The 17,079-nt window shown below is 48.3% G+C and overlaps 7 protein-coding genes across 7 annotated transcripts; 2 read left to right on the forward strand and 5 right to left on the reverse strand.

Moving 5' to 3' along the window:
* Positions 1-135: 135 nt before the first annotated feature.
* LOC117141343 lies at positions 136-3,840 on the reverse strand. Its single transcript, XM_033304746.1, has 3 exons — positions 3,672-3,840; positions 2,847-3,609; positions 136-2,785 (listed from the first exon to the last, which is right to left on the reverse strand). The coding sequence occupies exons 1-3, from the start codon at positions 3,754-3,756 to the stop codon at positions 190-192; spliced, it is 3,444 nt and encodes a 1,147-aa protein (XP_033160637.1). The 5' UTR covers positions 3,757-3,840; the 3' UTR covers positions 136-189.
* Positions 3,841-4,161: 321 nt separating this feature from the next.
* LOC117141344 (importin-4) lies at positions 4,162-9,339 on the forward strand. Its single transcript, XM_033304747.1, has 8 exons — positions 4,162-4,388; positions 4,965-5,137; positions 5,199-5,914; positions 5,974-6,380; positions 6,908-7,017; positions 7,074-8,196; positions 8,322-8,539; positions 8,622-9,339. The coding sequence occupies exons 1-8, from the start codon at positions 4,323-4,325 to the stop codon at positions 9,046-9,048; spliced, it is 3,240 nt and encodes a 1,079-aa protein (XP_033160638.1). The 5' UTR covers positions 4,162-4,322; the 3' UTR covers positions 9,049-9,339.
* On the reverse strand, positions 9,319-10,530 carry LOC117141345 (ADP-ribose pyrophosphatase, mitochondrial). Its single transcript, XM_033304748.1, has 2 exons — positions 9,881-10,530; positions 9,319-9,824 (listed from the first exon to the last, which is right to left on the reverse strand). Exons 1-2 carry the CDS (start codon positions 10,387-10,389, stop codon positions 9,410-9,412), a joined length of 924 nt encoding a protein of 307 aa, XP_033160639.1. The 5' UTR covers positions 10,390-10,530; the 3' UTR covers positions 9,319-9,409.
* An 83-nt stretch (positions 10,531-10,613) lies between these two features.
* On the reverse strand, positions 10,614-11,602 carry LOC117141346 (proteasome subunit beta type-1). Its single transcript, XM_033304750.1, has 2 exons — positions 11,409-11,602; positions 10,614-11,333 (listed from the first exon to the last, which is right to left on the reverse strand). Exons 1-2 carry the CDS (start codon positions 11,495-11,497, stop codon positions 10,715-10,717), a joined length of 708 nt encoding a protein of 235 aa, XP_033160641.1. The 5' UTR covers positions 11,498-11,602; the 3' UTR covers positions 10,614-10,714.
* Positions 11,603-11,806: 204 nt separating this feature from the next.
* Positions 11,807-13,349, reverse strand: LOC117141268 (prostaglandin E synthase 2). The gene is made up of 3 exons (XM_033304638.1): positions 12,508-13,349; positions 12,038-12,444; positions 11,807-11,977 (listed from the first exon to the last, which is right to left on the reverse strand). Exons 1-3 carry the CDS (start codon positions 13,263-13,265, stop codon positions 11,886-11,888), a joined length of 1,257 nt encoding a protein of 418 aa, XP_033160529.1. The 5' UTR covers positions 13,266-13,349; the 3' UTR covers positions 11,807-11,885.
* A 270-nt stretch (positions 13,350-13,619) lies between these two features.
* LOC117141493 (protein anon-73B1) lies at positions 13,620-14,065 on the forward strand. Its single transcript, XM_033304978.1, has one exon. The coding sequence runs from the start codon at positions 13,720-13,722 to the stop codon at positions 13,981-13,983; it is 264 nt and encodes an 87-aa protein (XP_033160869.1). The 5' UTR covers positions 13,620-13,719; the 3' UTR covers positions 13,984-14,065.
* A 1,004-nt stretch (positions 14,066-15,069) lies between these two features.
* LOC117141492 (protein Mo25) lies at positions 15,070-16,579 on the reverse strand. The gene has a single exon (XM_033304977.1). It carries the CDS (start codon positions 16,261-16,263, stop codon positions 15,244-15,246), a length of 1,020 nt encoding a protein of 339 aa, XP_033160868.1. The 5' UTR covers positions 16,264-16,579; the 3' UTR covers positions 15,070-15,243.
* Between the last annotated feature and the right edge of the window lie 500 nt (positions 16,580-17,079).

Below are 17,079 nucleotides of genomic sequence, written 5' to 3' on the forward strand. Positions count from 1 at the left end.
CTTTCTTAGTTTTTATTAAGCAAGATGTAACTTTAAGGAAACAAGCGAGTATTTTAACTTTAGGGTTTTGCGTTTTCCTTACAAATACTCTGCAAACACGTTTTCCTTTCATAAGTACACAAGAACACAATACAATTTTTGTTTAAACTATAGGGAAAGCACAATTAGCAGGCATAAATAAAACAATTTTTAAAACTTAAAACTAATCGGCACACTGATGCGCTCGTTCTCCATGGAGACCACAATGAGCGGCTCCCTTTCGCGCAAATCCTGCCTGGGTGAGCGGAGCAGGCGCACATCGATCTCCGCGTGGCCGCCATCCGGGGATACGTAGCACTCGCTGGGAGTGATTCGCACCAAATCGGGCACATTGCAGGTGACCTCGATGAGCTGCCTGGAGCAGAAGCTGTTGGTTACGGACAAAGTGGCCAGTGGCGAACCGCCCACTCCGAATTCCAGCAAAGCTGGCTGCACACACCAGTTTCGCTCGACGGGCGTCAACGTTGTGGTGTCCGCCTCCAATAGCTCATCCACTGGCTCCAATAGATGACTCTGCGTTGGCGTCGGCGAATTGGCCACACATATGGTGCGGAATAGCACGGTTTCGTCGGCCTCCGGCAGAAACATCAGGGAACTCTCAGACGATTCATCAAAGTCCCGATTGAGGGTAAGCGCAACATCAATAATCCGCACTACGGTGACCAAGTCCAGAATGAACTCGGGCGGTTCGTTCAGCTGATTGATGTTGCGCACTGGCTGCTCGTCCGGAAATTCGCCCCAAATGCTGTCCAGCATCGGCGATGTGAGTTTCTCTCGCTGTCGACTGCTCATCCTTTGGACCAAGCTGCGCATACGCTGTCTGTTGGGCTCGTCTCCGCAGAAAATCCGCATATTGGCCAGGGTCAACACCTGTGCGGTCTTCTTAAGTATGTTCTTCAAATCCTCACGATTCGGTCGGAAAAGTATCTGCACGCAGCGCTCGCTATTCGGCGGCAATATCAACCGGCTCGGACGTACCTCGAAGGCCTCGCTGAGGCGTAGTTTCATGAGCACGGTGGAGTCCACTGAAATACCAACGAAAGCGGTGAGAGGGCCCTTGTTGTGAAACTTGAGACTCGCCGAAAGCGGACCAGCGGACAGCTCGCATACATCGCCGATGGTAAGGAAACTGGCGCCCACCGGTCCCTTTAGCAGACCGTTTATGGTGATGGACGCACTGCCCCCGTAGCCGTACAACGGAATCTCCAGGCCCGGCTGATTGCTGTTATGCGCTCCTGATGGTGCATAGAAAGACAAGGCTCCGATGGCCGCTCCACAGACAGTGGGACAGAAGTTGATCACCACCGAGCGGCATTCCATGGCTTGGAGTGTGATGGTGCTGCTGTCGGAGCCCACCAGCTGGAATCCGGGTCCCTGGATGCCAAGCCGAATTACCAGCCGTTTGTCCGCTGTGTTCTTAACTTGCATGGACTTACGCACATCTGTCCGCAGCTTCGTGCTGCCCCAACAGAGGGTCGTGTGGGTCACCTTTAGGGGGAGCAGCTTTCCATCGCGATGACTGAACTCACTGGAGTTCGAACAACGCGAAATACTCCGTGGCGCTGCAACAGAGCTGGTTCCCAGTCCACGTCTGCCGCTCGCTGTGAATCCGCTGGTGGAACTGGCCTCACTTCCTGCGGGCGAGGAGTTTGCCTTGCGGGCTGCTCCACTCATGAGTTGCCGGCGGTCGGAACTGGTTGTGCTGTCCAGCAGCGGCGACGAGAGACAACTTCTCGGCGAGGACAGGGGCGATAGGTTTTTGGCCAGGTTCGGTGAAATGCCAAAATCACGTTCGGTGGAAGAGGCCACGGCAACGTCGCAACCATCCAAACGAGTGCTGCTCAAGGAGGAGGCTTTGCGCGGAATCAAGCCCATTGTGGCGATCGAAACCCTCTTCTTATTCACTGGCGTCTTGTCCTCGTCCTCGTCATCGTTTTCATCCTCGGTGCAGGTCAGTGGACGTACACCGTCGCTACTCGACGGACTTGCTGGTCTTGGAGAAATCTTAGTACGTCTCACTCTGCGGCTAGGCTCCTTCACCGGCGTCGAGGGCCACTCATCGATGTCCGCCTCGGCTTCTGTCTCTACGGGATCGGTGTCCGCACGGCTAATGGTGATTTGCGGCTGGTCCGCCAGCGGACTGAGCGGCTTGCGCGAGATGCTCTGCTGCAAATGACGAAAATCCGTTGAGTTTAGCACAGAGTCCGTGAAGCTCATGGTGTCGGTAAGCTTGTTGGAGCCACACAAAGTGCGCTCCGCATGGGAGTTGCTGCTCTGGTTCTCCTTGTTTTCCCCATCATCATAATTGTTTCCACGACCATGCTCCCACAGGTGGTTGACAACCTCTACAGTGGATGTATCCGAATTGAGATCTATGTCCCTCAGCGCCTTGTCGATCGCGGAGAGACTTAGGATCTCGGAGCTCGACGGCGGACGCTTGGTCTCTTTGGCTGCCAGACCATTGCTGTTTAGCGCAGTCTGAATCCGTTCCTGTTGCATCTTTCGCATAAGATTGCGTCCGAGATTCGAGCCTGTCATGGCGTCCGTCTTGGTGTAGGTTTTATTGTCCGGCTGGGGGGTCTTCTCGCCAACCGAATCCAGTGTCACGTTACTTTCCGGATCCAATAGCGGTTGGTTGGTTCGCAAACGATTCGGGCTGTCGTTGCTCACAATGTTCCATATATTTTCCGAACGCGTCTGAAAGTAGTTGCCCAACGAAAAGTCTGGATCTCCGGCCAAGACAGAACTATTAACAAAAGTTGAAAGTTAAATAAATTGTATTTGGAAGACTATTTTTTGTTGCATACTTGGACACCGACGTTTCTATCTCGGATGTTGGCGGCGGTGCGGCAATCTTCTGCATCGCCTGTGTGCTCAACGTGGCCGTCGGCATGGCCGTGAACTCCTGCGCCCAGGAGATTTCACCCAGCACCAATTTGGACTGCATTAGCTCGGCGGGGGCGAAGCTCTCATCCTGGCCTTCCGCCGCCAACGAGGCAGAGCCAAAGGAAAATCCCCCACCGCCGTTAAGACTCAGTTCACTCATGTCCGCAGTGCGCGGTAAGCTGCGCGAGCAGTTGAACGAATCCGAGAGGCTGCTGGAGTTGGCACGTGATAAGTGATAGCTGGCCTCCACCTGACTGGCATCCTGAAGCTTCTTTTCCAACAGGCGAGCCTTCTCAACGAAAGAGGACTTTAGAATTTCGGCCACCGACAGGGAGGGCTTCTCCCTGCGGCGCTGTTTTCCCGCCTGGCAGAGTGTGGACCTGCCGGTGATCTCCGCAGGCTCAAATGAGATGTTTGTGCCCTTGGTGGCGGGCGTGACCAAAGCTAAAGAGCTGCTGCTGTTCAGATCGATGGTGTCGTCTGTTACCAGCTCCGAGATGTTTGTAGACGAGCGCATCTGGAGGGCAGTGCTCTTTGCTTGGCTGGAATGCGATGGTCGAGGCTTTTCCAGTGTCTCCAGCGCACGCAGTCGTTCTTCTCGGAGCCGATCGTGGACGGCGGGAGAGTCCCGACCAGTGCCGCTCCTCCTTCCACTTTTGCTGAAGCTGGACAAGTCGCCGAAGACTGTAGGGGAATACGGATTACTTGCTGCTTCGGCTTATTTCCGGCGTGCCCCGCCTGCTTACCCTTTAGATTGTCCATGTTCAGGATGCCCAGCGAGTTTTGGTCCATGTAGCTGCCATTTCCCTGGCTTCCACTGCTTCTGTCCATTCCGCTTTGTCCTTTAACAGTTACAGTTTGCAGTGCGAACGCGTAAACAAAAAAAAGGCGCGTCGCTTCGTTCGAAAATGGACGTCGATAAATGATAACAGATCCAGGGCTGCACACTAGTGTCGAAGCGGCCTTTGCTAACCTGTCCGGTCGGATCAACTGTCAAAAATGTTAATTTTATGTATTCTACTGCATAACACTGATGCTAGCGCACACATAAAAACACTCAACAATAAACAAAAAACATAAATACATTTTTTAAAGAAAAATGTTAACACAAGTGACAAATTAACTGCGCGAGATAAAATCACGTATCGCGTACTACTCGTTTAACCGCAATGATAACCGCCAATTCAAGAGTAGAATGTAAAATAAGCTTCCGATAAACTGTAAACTGCAACAAGCGCAAAACGTGCATCGCCAACGTGCTTTCAGCCCTGGTCTCACTTTCGCGAATTCTCCCCGGCATCCCACTTTTCAATCCTCAATTCCGCGTAACGTCGGCTGAAATTTGTACCGGATTGCATTGGATTATCCGCCTGGGCACGAACAGTAACTCCCCAAAAATGGAGGCAGCTATTCTGGATATAATCAACGGGATCCTGGCCATGGACACGGAACGAATCCGTGAGGTGAGCAAAGCGGGCCGAATTTTCCCTCCGGCAATGAGAAAGGAGGTTATCCTGGGCTCCATTGGCTGTCTTTCATGTATACATTCCTCTTTCTGACTGCTCCATGTTGGTCTGACCGCGTGGCTGGATCGCATTGCCTATATACATGCGTATATATGTACGCCACATGAACACAGTGCCTTATAATTCGGCATGGGCACATTCCACAGTGGGCAGCATTTCATTAGTATCGAATTTAAAAATTCTGAACATTTTCCACAATTTGTTGTATAATATTTTAATATAATGGAGTTTTACCTAATTGTATCCATTTGATAAGAAAAAACTAAACTATTGAAATTTTTAAGAAGCAATAATTTTTGCAATTTTTGTTTGCAATAAATTCGTTAATATACCATTACGAACATCGATTCTTTTCCAAAAATCTGTGGGCTCTCATGTTCTTGAAATGCTGCACGCTGCTCACATGGACGCACACATCGTCGCTTCCTAATTGGAAAATTATTAATGTTGATAGCATGCTAGCATAGGGCCATAAAAGTGACTAATAAAGTTCCATATCTTTCGCTACTTTAGTCCACAGACAAGATGTTAAAGGCCTATGAGAATCCAGATTCTCTGCTGGTTCTCACCCAGATCATAATGTCGGACAGGCCGGTCCAGGAGCGGCAGGTCGCCGCCGTGCTCCTCAAAAGGCGGGTCAAAAAGTTGCGCCACTGGCAGTTGGTTCCCGCCGAGCACCAAGCAGCGTGAGTTAACTGGTTGCCTTTAACGACTAAGATAAACTAACGGATGCATTTAATCGCTCAGAATTAAATCGAACATGCTGCAGGTCCTCATCGCGGTGAAGGAAAAGACCGTGAAGGGAACGGTGGCCTTTATAATTGGATCGCTGGTGCGCCATGAGGAGGGAAAGCAAAACTCCTGGAGGGAGGAAATACTGAAGTTTATTTACGAACGTTGCAGCAGTCCCGATCCAACAGAAAGCGAGCGGGGCAGCTCAATCTTTTCCACGCTCATGGACGCTGCTCCCGATCAGTTTTCGAACTACACGGATACTATCTTCCCGTTGCTTGCCGGCATTCTAGTTACCGCCGAGGCGAATGGGAACATGGCCACACCCACCGTGCATAACATGCTGGCGGGTATATGCTTCCTGTTGCCTTTCGTCAGTGGACATAGTAATGCTGAGCAGATTGTGGTTAAGGCTGTGCCGCTCATTCTCAAGGCCCTGGGCGCCTTCGCCGAAAAGGGGGACAGTAATGAGTTCATGGGTTCCTTTGATATCATGGACAGCATGGCCGAGTATGTGCCGCACTTGCTGACCGGCAATGTGAAGCTAATTCTGGAGTTTTGTCTGACGATTGCGAGAAACAAGCAGGTCGACGCTTCAATTCGGGTTCAGGTGATTACCTTTGTGGGCAGCCTAATTCGCCTCAAGAAGAAGATTATTATGAAGCAGAAACTACTCCAGCCCACTCTGTCGGTTATTTTCGAAGTGATTTGCCAGGACGTCCTTGACGATGGTTGTAACTGCTCCTTTATATTTCTGCTGCCATGCTTGCTAATCCTATTCTTATTCTAGACGATGATTACTTTTCCTCGGAGAGCCTGAATAGCCCATCCAATGCAGCTGCGCAGACACTGGACCTGATGGCCCTTCACATGGTGCCGGACAAGTTTATTCCGCCACTACTGGAATTGCTGGAGCCTGCGTTGCAGAGCCCGGAACCTGTGCTTCGCCGTTCCTCTTTTATTTGCATGGGCGTCATTGCCGAGGGCTGCTCCGAGGCCATTGGGAAAAAGTATCTGCAGGTCATGCTTAATATCATCAAAGCTGGAGTTTTGGACTCTGTAATGTTGGTGCGGACCGCCGCATTCTTCGCCCTCGGCCAGTTTTCCGAGTTTCTTCAGCCGACGATCTGCAAGTTTGCTCCTCAAATTCTTCCCGTGCTGTTTGACTATCTAAGCCAGCTGGTAATGGAACTCAAGGTAGGTAATCATTGCGGACATCTTCGACCAACTTGGAATATGTGTATTTTACATTCTTGTTTATTTGTTTGTTTGTGCTGCTTCTAAAGGCTGTCCATAACAGCAATGGGCCAAATCTCGATTCCGTTCCTGCCAAAGATTCCATAATGTACTTAGACATGATACAGATCAAACGAAGATCGGTCCTCGCCAAATATAGGGTGCTTTTTCGATTTCTTACATTTGACTTTGTTCTTGATTGCACATCAAATACCTCAAATCGTTGAATAGTTTGCTCGGTTTGATTACATTAAGAGCTCTCACTTCGCACTGGTTTATTTAATTATTTGGCGTATGTTAAATGTTCATTGACTCGTTTCTTAATTGCTATTTGAATGAGTAATGAGTTCGTCGCATACATAAAGGAGGTGTCTTCAAATAGGGATCATTCCACGTAACAAATTAAGTTTTTTGAGGACTGCATTCCGTTTTGAACCAACAAAGCAAACAAATTGTTTGGCAGAAACACTAAATGTTTTTCCTTGCAGATTGGTACGCCTAATCCGAAACATATGGATCGTATGTTCTATGCCCTGGAGACCTTTTGCGAGAATCTGGATGAGGAAATTGTTCCTTATTTACCCACACTTATGGATCGGTAAGACTAGACTATTCGGAAATAAGAGTCCACCCTCTGATAAACTTATTGTGCAGTCTGTTTGGGGTTATGGAACCGCAGAACACGAACCGAATGCGTGAAATGGGTTTGTCGGCCATAGCAGCGGTGTCAACAGCAGCTAAGGAACACCTGATGCCATATTTCCCCAGGATCATGACCGTACTACAGGGCTGTCTGGTGAAGGATTGCCCAAAAGAAATGGACAGTCTCCGCATCCAAGCTATCGACACTCTGGCCGAGCTCTGTCGCGAAGTGGGCAAAGATAATATTATTCCGCTTGCCGACGATACAATGAATTTCTGTCTGATGATGCTAGAAGATGGTCCGGATGATCCCGAGTTCCGCAGGAGTATATACAACCTGATGTCATCCCTGTCATCGGTTGTCAACGAGAGCATGGCCAGTGTGTTCCCCAAGTTCATTGATCGCATAATGGAATCTGTGATTTCTTCGGAGGACATGGTGCCAAATGTGTCGGACAATGCGGAGGATGATTTGGCCCTAGAAGATGCCGCCAATATAGAGATTGATTTAGAGCACACAGACGACGAAGATGACCAAGACGCTTACCTGGTGGAGAATGATTATATCATTGAAAAGGAGGAGGCCATTATGTCACTCAAGGAGTTTGCTACCCATACGGGCGCCGCCTTTGCGCCCTATTTGCAGTCTGCATTCGAGAACGTCTACAAGATGATTGATCATCCGCAGAGCGACGTTCGTATGGCGTGCATTGACTCCATCTGCGCGTTCATTACGGCTCTCCACAAGTTGAATGATGCCGTCGGCCTGAAGCGCGCCTGCGAGATTGCCATTCCAAAGTTTGCACATATAATGCGCACCGACGACCAGGTTGGGGTCGTAAACCACTTGCTTGACGTCCTCTACGAAGTCTTCAAGAACGTGCCGGCGATAAACAGCCAAGAGCACGCCGAACTAATTTTCGCTTGTATCAGGGACATTTTCACAAATGAAATGGCCTGCCAGTTTAACGAGGAGAGCGGCGGCGGAGATGATGAGTATCCGGAGGAAAGCGAGAACGAAGAGATGCTGTTCGAGAACGCTGCCAATCTGTTCCCCATGTTTGGCTTAACCATTCAGCCGGAGCTGTTCTCGCTTTATTTTGGACGTCTTTATCATTTCTATATTCAAAGGCTGGTAGGTTTTGCACGAAATACCAACCATGATGTGGCAAAGAAGAGAGGACGAGCTTCTCTTGGCGATAATTCATTTAACCATCGATATTCCGAACGGCTTACTGAAATTCAATTATTTCGTTTCAGGCGAAGGTAAAGGACTTGGATTTACCAGAAGGGCGGGCGTTCGTCTATGGCGCACTGGCTGACTGCTGCAGGGCGCTAAAAGGATGCTGTGCTACTTACTTCGATGCCCTACGTCCCATTTTTATCGCCGGTTCCAAGGATTCTGATGGCAAAGCGCGACAGAACTCCTATTTTGCACTAGGCGAAATTGTCTTCCATTCCGAGGAAAAATCATTAGAGTGGGTGTCCTGAAAGCGGGAACGAACTTTTCTGCCAGAATCTAGTTTTGATGTATGTTTATTTGTTTTTTTGCATCCATAGGTCTTATCCGACAATTTTGCAAGCCCTTTCCGAAGCAATTGTCAGGGAATCCGTTCCTGCCGCCATGGACAACATTTGCGGAGCAGTTGCTCGGCTCATAGTTACCGACCTAGATTCAGTGCCGCTTGGCCAGGTGCTGCCCGTGTGGCTCAACCATTTGCCACTGAAGGAGGACACCGTGGAGAACGATGTGATTCAGAAGGCGTTCCGCGTGCTATACTTGAAGGCCCGCCCCAGCATAGAAGCACATCTTGAGCAAATCCTGGCCATCACCATAGAGTCGAGTTACAAGAAACAGATGCCTGACGTCGAGACAACCCAGAGCGCGGTGGCCCTCATCAAAGAGATTAGCGCCAACTACCCGGAACTGTTTAACAAAGTATCGAACATGAATCCAGAAGTGTTCAATTATGTTCAAGCCCTGTAAGCCTTACATATCCGCGTGAAAACCACCAAACAGCTCAGCACATCTAACGTCCTCCGCCCGCAGATTCATTTATTGGAAGTAATGAAAGATTTTTATACGAATACTTTCGAAATAGTCTTAAATTTCAGTTGTGCTTCTGTGGAGTTAAATCATTCAAGATTAGTGATCTTTAAAATTGCAAGATGTAGGTTTCTACGCGCCGAAAAACAGAGGCAAATGTTTTCTAACTTATAGACCACATCCAGTGAGGCATTAATATGCATTGAACAATAAAGGGATTACTTGTTTTTATTGAAGGCTGTGTTATTATTAAAAATTTGTTTTTTTCTTGATCTTAACTCTTGTAGTTTCAGTCTAGTTTCTACCAGTGTGCATTTCGTCGGATGACAACCTCACGGACGATGTCGGCATGATTAGCGTGTAGCTTTAGATTCGAGTCGACGTCCGTCCAGCGCACATTGGTGGCATCGTCACCGGCCATTAGCTCCAATTGTCCCACCTGGCTTCCGTCTTCGTCGTGGAAGTTCAGCGCAGTGGTTTCCATCCAAGCGTTGTCCGTGTTTCGAAAATCGTCTACGTAGCCTTGGTATACCTGAACGCCGCCCGCTTGGAAAAATCGCTCCACCATGTTGGCTTTGTCTGTGAAATTCAACGCCTCCTCGGTAAACTCACGCTTAAGGGTGACACTGACATTCTCGCCGGGATCGACCATGCCACCGGGAATGGCCCACAATTTGTTGTCGGACCGCTGTATGGCAACCATTTGTATAATATTCCTGGAGAAAAGAGGAAGTGATATAATAACAGTTGATGGGCAATTGGGCCAACTTACTTGCCGGTGGTCAGGTTGGCCAAAATTGCTCCTTGGCCGTCGCGCTTCCAGCGCGTGACAATTGGATCTGCAGCATGATTTGGACCCCATCTGCCTAGCGAACCACGTCCGGTTAGTCCGGTACGCCCGATCGGATTCAGGGGCAGTCCATTCTGCACGTTGTAGGCACCGTGGAAGGACTCGCGGTTCACCTGTCCATCCAGCTGGTTCCACTGTGGCCGGAATGTGTCGCTGGGCAGCGGCGGATCAGCCCACACCTGCCCGCCAATGTGTGGCGCCGTGTACGCAGGCGGGCAGTAGTCCGGGAAAGGCTCCGACCAGAACACCTGTTCGTCGGAAACTGGGTACCGGAGGACAGAGCTGCGCGGATACATGTTGTTACGGCACATTAGGTGCCGGAAAATGCCCGGCTTCACCAGCGAGGACATCATTTGGGCGGAGGTTGGAGGGTTTTTCAGGATCAGTAGCAAATATAGAAGCGGCAGTAGTGCAAACTCGAAACTAGTCATTGGAATGAATTCTCTAAGAGACAAACACTAAGAAATGGCTTTGTTTACGCACACCACCGGGCACAAACTTAGCTAGCAAAATGGATTGATTGATACGGGGAAAGCTGCACTATTCGCACAGCCTTTGCTGTGAGCACTGCATAACTTGAGAACGATTTATTTCTAGGACCAGCTGGTCACACTAGGAAGCATATTTTAAATCTCAAAGATTCGGTTTATTACGATGTTTTGGGTAAATACAAAAATTTGAAGCCAACTAACTTAGAATGCCTGGTTTCCACCGAATGCCCCTAACCAAAAGAGACGCCAACACCCTCGTCACAGGCTAGTCCTTACGCAGCGACAGAGTTCGTACCTCAATGCCATCTTTAGTTATGATATTGATCAGTACAGAGTCGCCGGTGTAGATGTCGCGCTCAGCGGCCGAGATAAAGGTGTCGGAGGCAACGCTCACGGCCCGATCCTTGGTCAACTTGATCTTGTCGGCGTCTTCCAAGTTCATGTTCTTGTGACCAATCTGGTTGTCCAGCACCGGTTGCAGCAGGGTGCCGGCAGTGCCGCCGGCGCGGTATGTAGCCTTCTCGCAGTGACCGATGGGATCGTAGGAGTAGACGACGCCCTTGCCCTCGTTGTCGATACCGGCCAAAATGTTCGACACGTAGTACGGAAAGAAGCGGCGATTGTACATGGCGATGGAGAGCATCTGGGCCACGGCCTCAGTGGTCATGGTGCGCAGATGGGTATGCTCGTAGCTCTGCATGCGCACCTTCATCGATCCGGTCAACGAGAGCGTGTCCGCCCAGCAGCCTGTGGAACCCAACACTGTCTGGGGAGACAGTTTAAAGAGTTTGCTCTGCGTTCGCGAGTGAATGTTGTAGCCGCTGCTTAGGCGGGTGTCCGCTGCAATTACGGCGAAGTCATCTCCGGCGATGGCCACAATGGAGCTGCAAACAGGGAATACTCCGGTTAGATGGAGACATTCTGCCGCATCTCGATTCCGCTGGGAAATAGCAACTCACCCGCCATTGGACTCGTAGGGCGAGAAATCAGGATGTTTCATGCCGGGCACCTGGTAGTCCGGGAATTGCTCAAAGCCCAATCTGCTCATGTTTTGTGCTGAAATTCACCAATTAACTCGCCAAGTAAAAAACGAACGAAATGATTTGCAAGTTTGCAAGCGGCTAACCAAAATCACAAAATCAGTGTGACCGTTGTTGGACAACGGACCGAGCCTGCTTAAACGTTATCGATAGGAATACGTAGGTTTGGGATATTTATTAGCAGGAAGTATTTATTTAGTAAAAATGTTAAATTTAACATATAAATAAAATAACAATATTAAACATAAGAAATAATTCCAATTTGTTGAATACCAAATATATACATTCAGATACCATTAATGAAACGCTAAACTATATTTGATTAAAATGTACATTTTAATGAACAGTTCGGTAATTTTCAACAATCTTTGGATAAAATTAGGGCAAATGTTTGTTTTAAGCTATAGCGGCCAGGTTTTCAATACGTTCTCTTTGCAACTGCCCACGATTCTTCTCCACCAACGCCTTGACGTCATAAAACCATTTACCTGCGGAGAAATGTAAAAACTTCAGAAAAATGTACAAACCCAGAGAAAGAAACTATTTACCAATGCTGGTGTTTTGCAGACAATCCTTGAACGTCTGACACCCCTCCATACTCGAAAGCACGCCGAAAACCGAAAGATCAGCCAGACTGGGCTGTTTTCCGCCAATGAATTTCGTGTTCCTCTTTTTTAGCTCAGTGGTCCACTGGTCAAGAGCATCATACATGTGCGACCTGACGTCGTCGGTGAGGGCGTGACGGCGCTTCAGCATCTTGGCAATGGCCCACATGGCGGTGGCACCACAGTAAACCATCAGGTCGCGCTCCCATTTGGGGAAGTGAACGTCCCACTCGCCAGCTTGCGAGAACCACTCAAAAGTCTCTAGGGACTCGCCCATGGTCTGATAACAGTTGGGCGATATTAGGTGCACCAGGTGGCTGTCGGCCCAGCTTCTCCACTTGCGATCGGTTCTAAGAACAGACACTCAAGGTTAAAAGATTTGCTGCGGGAATACTTGACCCTGGTTAACTTACTCCTCCGTTTCCTTGGACACTCCCTTGGGCGTATGCTCGCGATACATGAGGAAGTACTTATTCAATATATCGTTCTTCTTTTTGCCATCATCGTCAAAAAAGGAGGTGTGCGGATAGAACTGTGCTAGCTCGCCGATGTCCGTGCGCCTGTCCTGCAGGTGGGTGGCTATAAGAGATATGATGGCACTTGAGTCCACCATCTGGACGTATTTGCCGTCCTGCTGCCGGATGAGAACCATCGGCACCTTCTTCACCGACGACCAGCGGATGTCCTGCCGTAGGACGGCATCCACTTCGACTACCGCATAGGAGATGCCCATATAGTCGAGGAAAGCGCGCACCTTGCAACAGAAGGGACACGTCTGGAACTGGAACAGCACAATGTCCAGACCGGACGTGTCCTTGGGGTTGACATAGCGCTTCGTTATCCGCACTCCTGCCGGAATCCCGTCCAGCCGCGTCGGCTTCGTTTCCTCATGCTCCTTGTGCGAGCTGCCGTCTGTCCACCGCTGGTACATCGTGTACACCGATCCGGTGGCCGCGCCTACGGTGGCCCCCAAAATTGCGAGCTTGAAAGTTCCATTTGGCTTCTTCCTGCCTCCGCCGTTTTCCACCGCCACTGCAAACTGGCGGCGTGCAAATGCAGAATCCGGACTTTGTTTACGGGTCAACAGGCGCAAGGCGCCGCCTCCGCTTGCTGCCGGCGGTGGTCGGATGCCTGCCAGGACGGTGGCAGACGCTAGTCGAATACATGACATAATTCGCACCTTTGTTTTGACTTATACTTAATATTATGCAAAAACTTGCGACTTATCAGCCGCGACTAGGAGACCAGTGTGTAAAATACCAAAACTTTTGTAGGGCATCGAAATATACCAAAAAGTTTTGAATATACCGTAAACGGTTACCTTTAAGAATGTGTTAGGGATGGGAGATTTATTTACCTAGTGTTAAACTTTATGAAATGTAATTAAAAATGCAGGTAATTGAAATTAAATAAAATCGAGCGGAGATTTTATGCAAGCTCTTAGATACTTGCCGTTAAAAAACTAACAACCTCTAGACTTTGCCCTAAACAAGTTATCGATAGTTGTCACCTGAACTGTTGGCAAGCAATACCATCTCTACCCAATACAAAAAACAAACTTTTTGTAGTTGTTTTTTTTTGTGTAATCCTCGCGAATTTTGTTTATAAACAATACCAGCGCAGCGATGTCGGCTTCCGCGGACAGTCTGGCCGCCGCCGCATCCCTGGACAAGTACGGCGACGAGGACATCTTCAGCTTGCTAATCCGATACGGACTTTATGTGGGTGCTCTCTTCCAGTTCGTTTGCATTTCGGCCGCAGTATTGATGGAGAATAACCCGGATAGCCAAAGTAATCCGGAGACTGGCGAAGTAACAGAGCGGGAAGGCGAGCCGGTCCGCACGCGCCTGCACAAGATTCGGAAGCTGGAGAAGAAGAAGCGACGATAGATGTAGCCATCCTTAATCCATAGCTAGCCTAAGAACTCTCGAATGCATTTATTAAAGTAGAAACCTGTACACATTTGAAAAATCCTTTATGGGATTCCTACAGTAGGCTAAGTCCTAGAATGGATTAGCTACTCCTTTAGGCACACCTTGAAACGTGATTTGGAATCTCTTTTGGTTTCGGTGGCATTCCTAGCGTGTGAATCATCTCCCCAGCCCTTGATCGACGTTTTTTTGGGTGAGGTTGCCGCCCTGGCACGATTTTTTGCACATGACTCAGGGGGGAAAGCTTCACGGCCCCTGAGAAAACCACCGCCTACAGTGGAAAAACGGATGATTTGTTTGGCTGTTATCTTTAATTTGGGAATAATATAAATTATAATAATCGTATAGTTATTATGTTGCTTGCAATGTTGTTGTTTCTTGTTTGTTTTACTTCCCTTTTAACTATGTACGTATGCATGTGTGTGTGTGTGTGTGTTGAATGCTTTCTCTCTCTCTTTTTCTTTCTCTTGCTCTTTCTATATATATATATCAGTGTATATATAGTAGAGTCCATGCCGAAGGATGCACAGACAATTATCACTATGAATTATTATTATTTTTATGCAGTATTTAGTTTTCGTTCTTTTTCATGAATTTTGCGTGGAATTACATTTTTAAGTCAAAACTCATTGTGAATCTTCAGTTTTTTTTGGGGGCGCAAAAGGGGCGTGGCAGGTCAAGGCGGTGAAGGGATATCTCGTTTCAAAAACGATCAAATTTCAAATACAACAACGAGTTAAATGGACATCGAAAAAACGGTCTGAAAAGGAAGGGGGATTACATAGCTGAGGATCGACGGATGGTTAAACATATCTGTATAATAGGATAGTGGATCTCTAGGCCCAGAATGTCTAAATGTGGCTATGTTAAATTCGAAACTCTCGGTACAGTTTTGTTTTTCGGCGTTACGCTATTTACTCGTACTTTTTCTTGTTTTCTAATTCGCTTTATCGTTATTTTTATCATTATCATCAGTGTTGTTTTTGTTGTTGTCTAAATTATTTTTTAGTTACTCACAAGTGTAGAGTCATCATCGTCACAAAATATAGTATATAATATATATTTGCTTTAACCCACACACAAAACATGTTCACATCCTGCTAACCCACCATCGCTCTCCCTGCTTCCGTATCGATCGCTTCTGGCTTCTGGCTACGGTCCTTTTGCCCCCGGGACGCTGGAGCTGGAGGTGAAGTTGGAGCCGAGGTGGAGGTCCAACTAAGCCTCGGGCAGCGGCTTCAGCTCCTTTATCTGCTTGATCAGATAGGCCTTCTCGTCGTTGAACTGCTCGTCCTCGGAGCGATCCGTGTGGAAGTTGGTCAGGAAGTCGACCAGCTTCGTCTGGTTGCGCAGCAGGATGTCCAGAATGGGCTTCGGCTTGTTGGGATTGGCCACGAACACCTTGAAGACGTGAAACGCCTCGAACTGAATGTTGCGCGACTTTTCCTTGAGCATGTTCATCATTAACTTGAGGTTCTCCGGCTCGGATATGTAGCGCGTCATCACGGTGAAGTTGTGCCGGTCCAGCAGCAGTTCCCCAAGCAGCTTCAAGCTCTGACGCCGCGTCACATAGTTCTCCGAGTTGAGCAGGCGCTGGTAGTGCTGCGAGAAGAACTTGTCGTAGTTGGCGTCCAGGAACTCCGCGCACAGCAGCTTGTGGCGCGTGAGCAGCTCCTTGAACGTAGAAAAGGCATCGCTGGCAATGTCAAAGGTGGAAACCTCCACGTAGCGGAAGAACTTGAAGAACTCATCCGAGTGCAGCATGATCTTGGCCAGCGCCTCATACCGGGCGCACTCCCTCAGCATGGTACCGGAGTTCAGTGCGATCTCCGGATGCGCATCTTCGTAGCCGGCCATCAGGGTGAATAGGATCTCCGGCTTCGTACATATATACTCGACGGTGGGCGAACGGGTGCCAATCTGGCGGCGCAGCACATTATTGAAAATGAGCGCCACATGCTTCTTGCCCTCGAAGTCGATGCGGTGCAGGTTCTGGATGAGCAGCAGCAGCAGGTTGCTGTTGTACAGCTCCTGAGACAGCTGGGCCACCACATAGTCCGCCGGCGGCTCGGCATCGCTGCTACCGTACAGCATGTTCTTGATCGAGACCAGGTTCTTGCTGACGTCCTCCTGCGCCTTCTCCACCTTGCGGTCGCCCGCCTCTAGGGCGTTGATCGCCTCCTTTAGCGACTTGACCAGCTCCACTGGCGACTTCTGTGACTTCCCGAAGAGTGGCATTTCACTGTCTCACTCGCTGTTTCACTCGAAATGGGATTTGGACGTGGATTTGGATTGGGATTTTGTTGCGGATGTGGTTGTCGTTGTGGTTTAGTTAGCCTGTCGATGATGTCTCGTACTTTCTGCCGATTATCCTGCTGTTCGGGGCGCTTCGAGTGCTGGCTTTGTGGTCGTTCTGACTGTTGCCCAATTAACGACGGCGAAGACGCGGAAAACAATGCTTGGCAATATTATCACGGTGGAATATTCTATTATTATATATTATTTTTTTCTTGTCTTCTTCCAGGGATGAACAATTTCGATTGGCCGACGTTTCGATAGACCGTCGGCTCGATACAAGTATCGCATTGCTGGCGTTCAGTGTTGTAAAGGCTCGTTAGCTAAGCACGACACTAAAATTGAATTTTAAATTAAAAAATTACCAATCCTTTTTAAAATTCGAAAATTGTAAACTTTTTGACAAACTTTTCTTTATAGCCGTAAAAATAAAACAAATTAATTTTTTGTTGCTTTTCAATAATAGGGTAATCTAAAAATGGAAAGAAGTATTGTCTTCATTAATTTGTTCCCCTAAAATGGCGAAATAACAAATAATAATAAATCGGTATTTAATGCAAATATATGTTTAAAGGTTTCAAAAAATAAATACCCAACGCCCAGTTCATCCCGCTAAAAAATGGGAGTTTGAATTCTTTAAATATCGTTTTATTTCTCATTGAAGTACTTTGTTTTTGATCCGATTTCGTTTTAGATATTATTCTTTAGCGCTTATCTCAGGCGCTTGGTGTATTATAGAAGTTACAGAAATATATTTGT

The sequence above is a fragment of the Drosophila mauritiana genome, chromosome 3L, assembly GCF_004382145.1.
Source record: "Drosophila mauritiana strain mau12 chromosome 3L, ASM438214v1, whole genome shotgun sequence".
Taxonomy (NCBI): Eukaryota; Metazoa; Arthropoda; class Insecta; order Diptera; family Drosophilidae; genus Drosophila; species Drosophila mauritiana.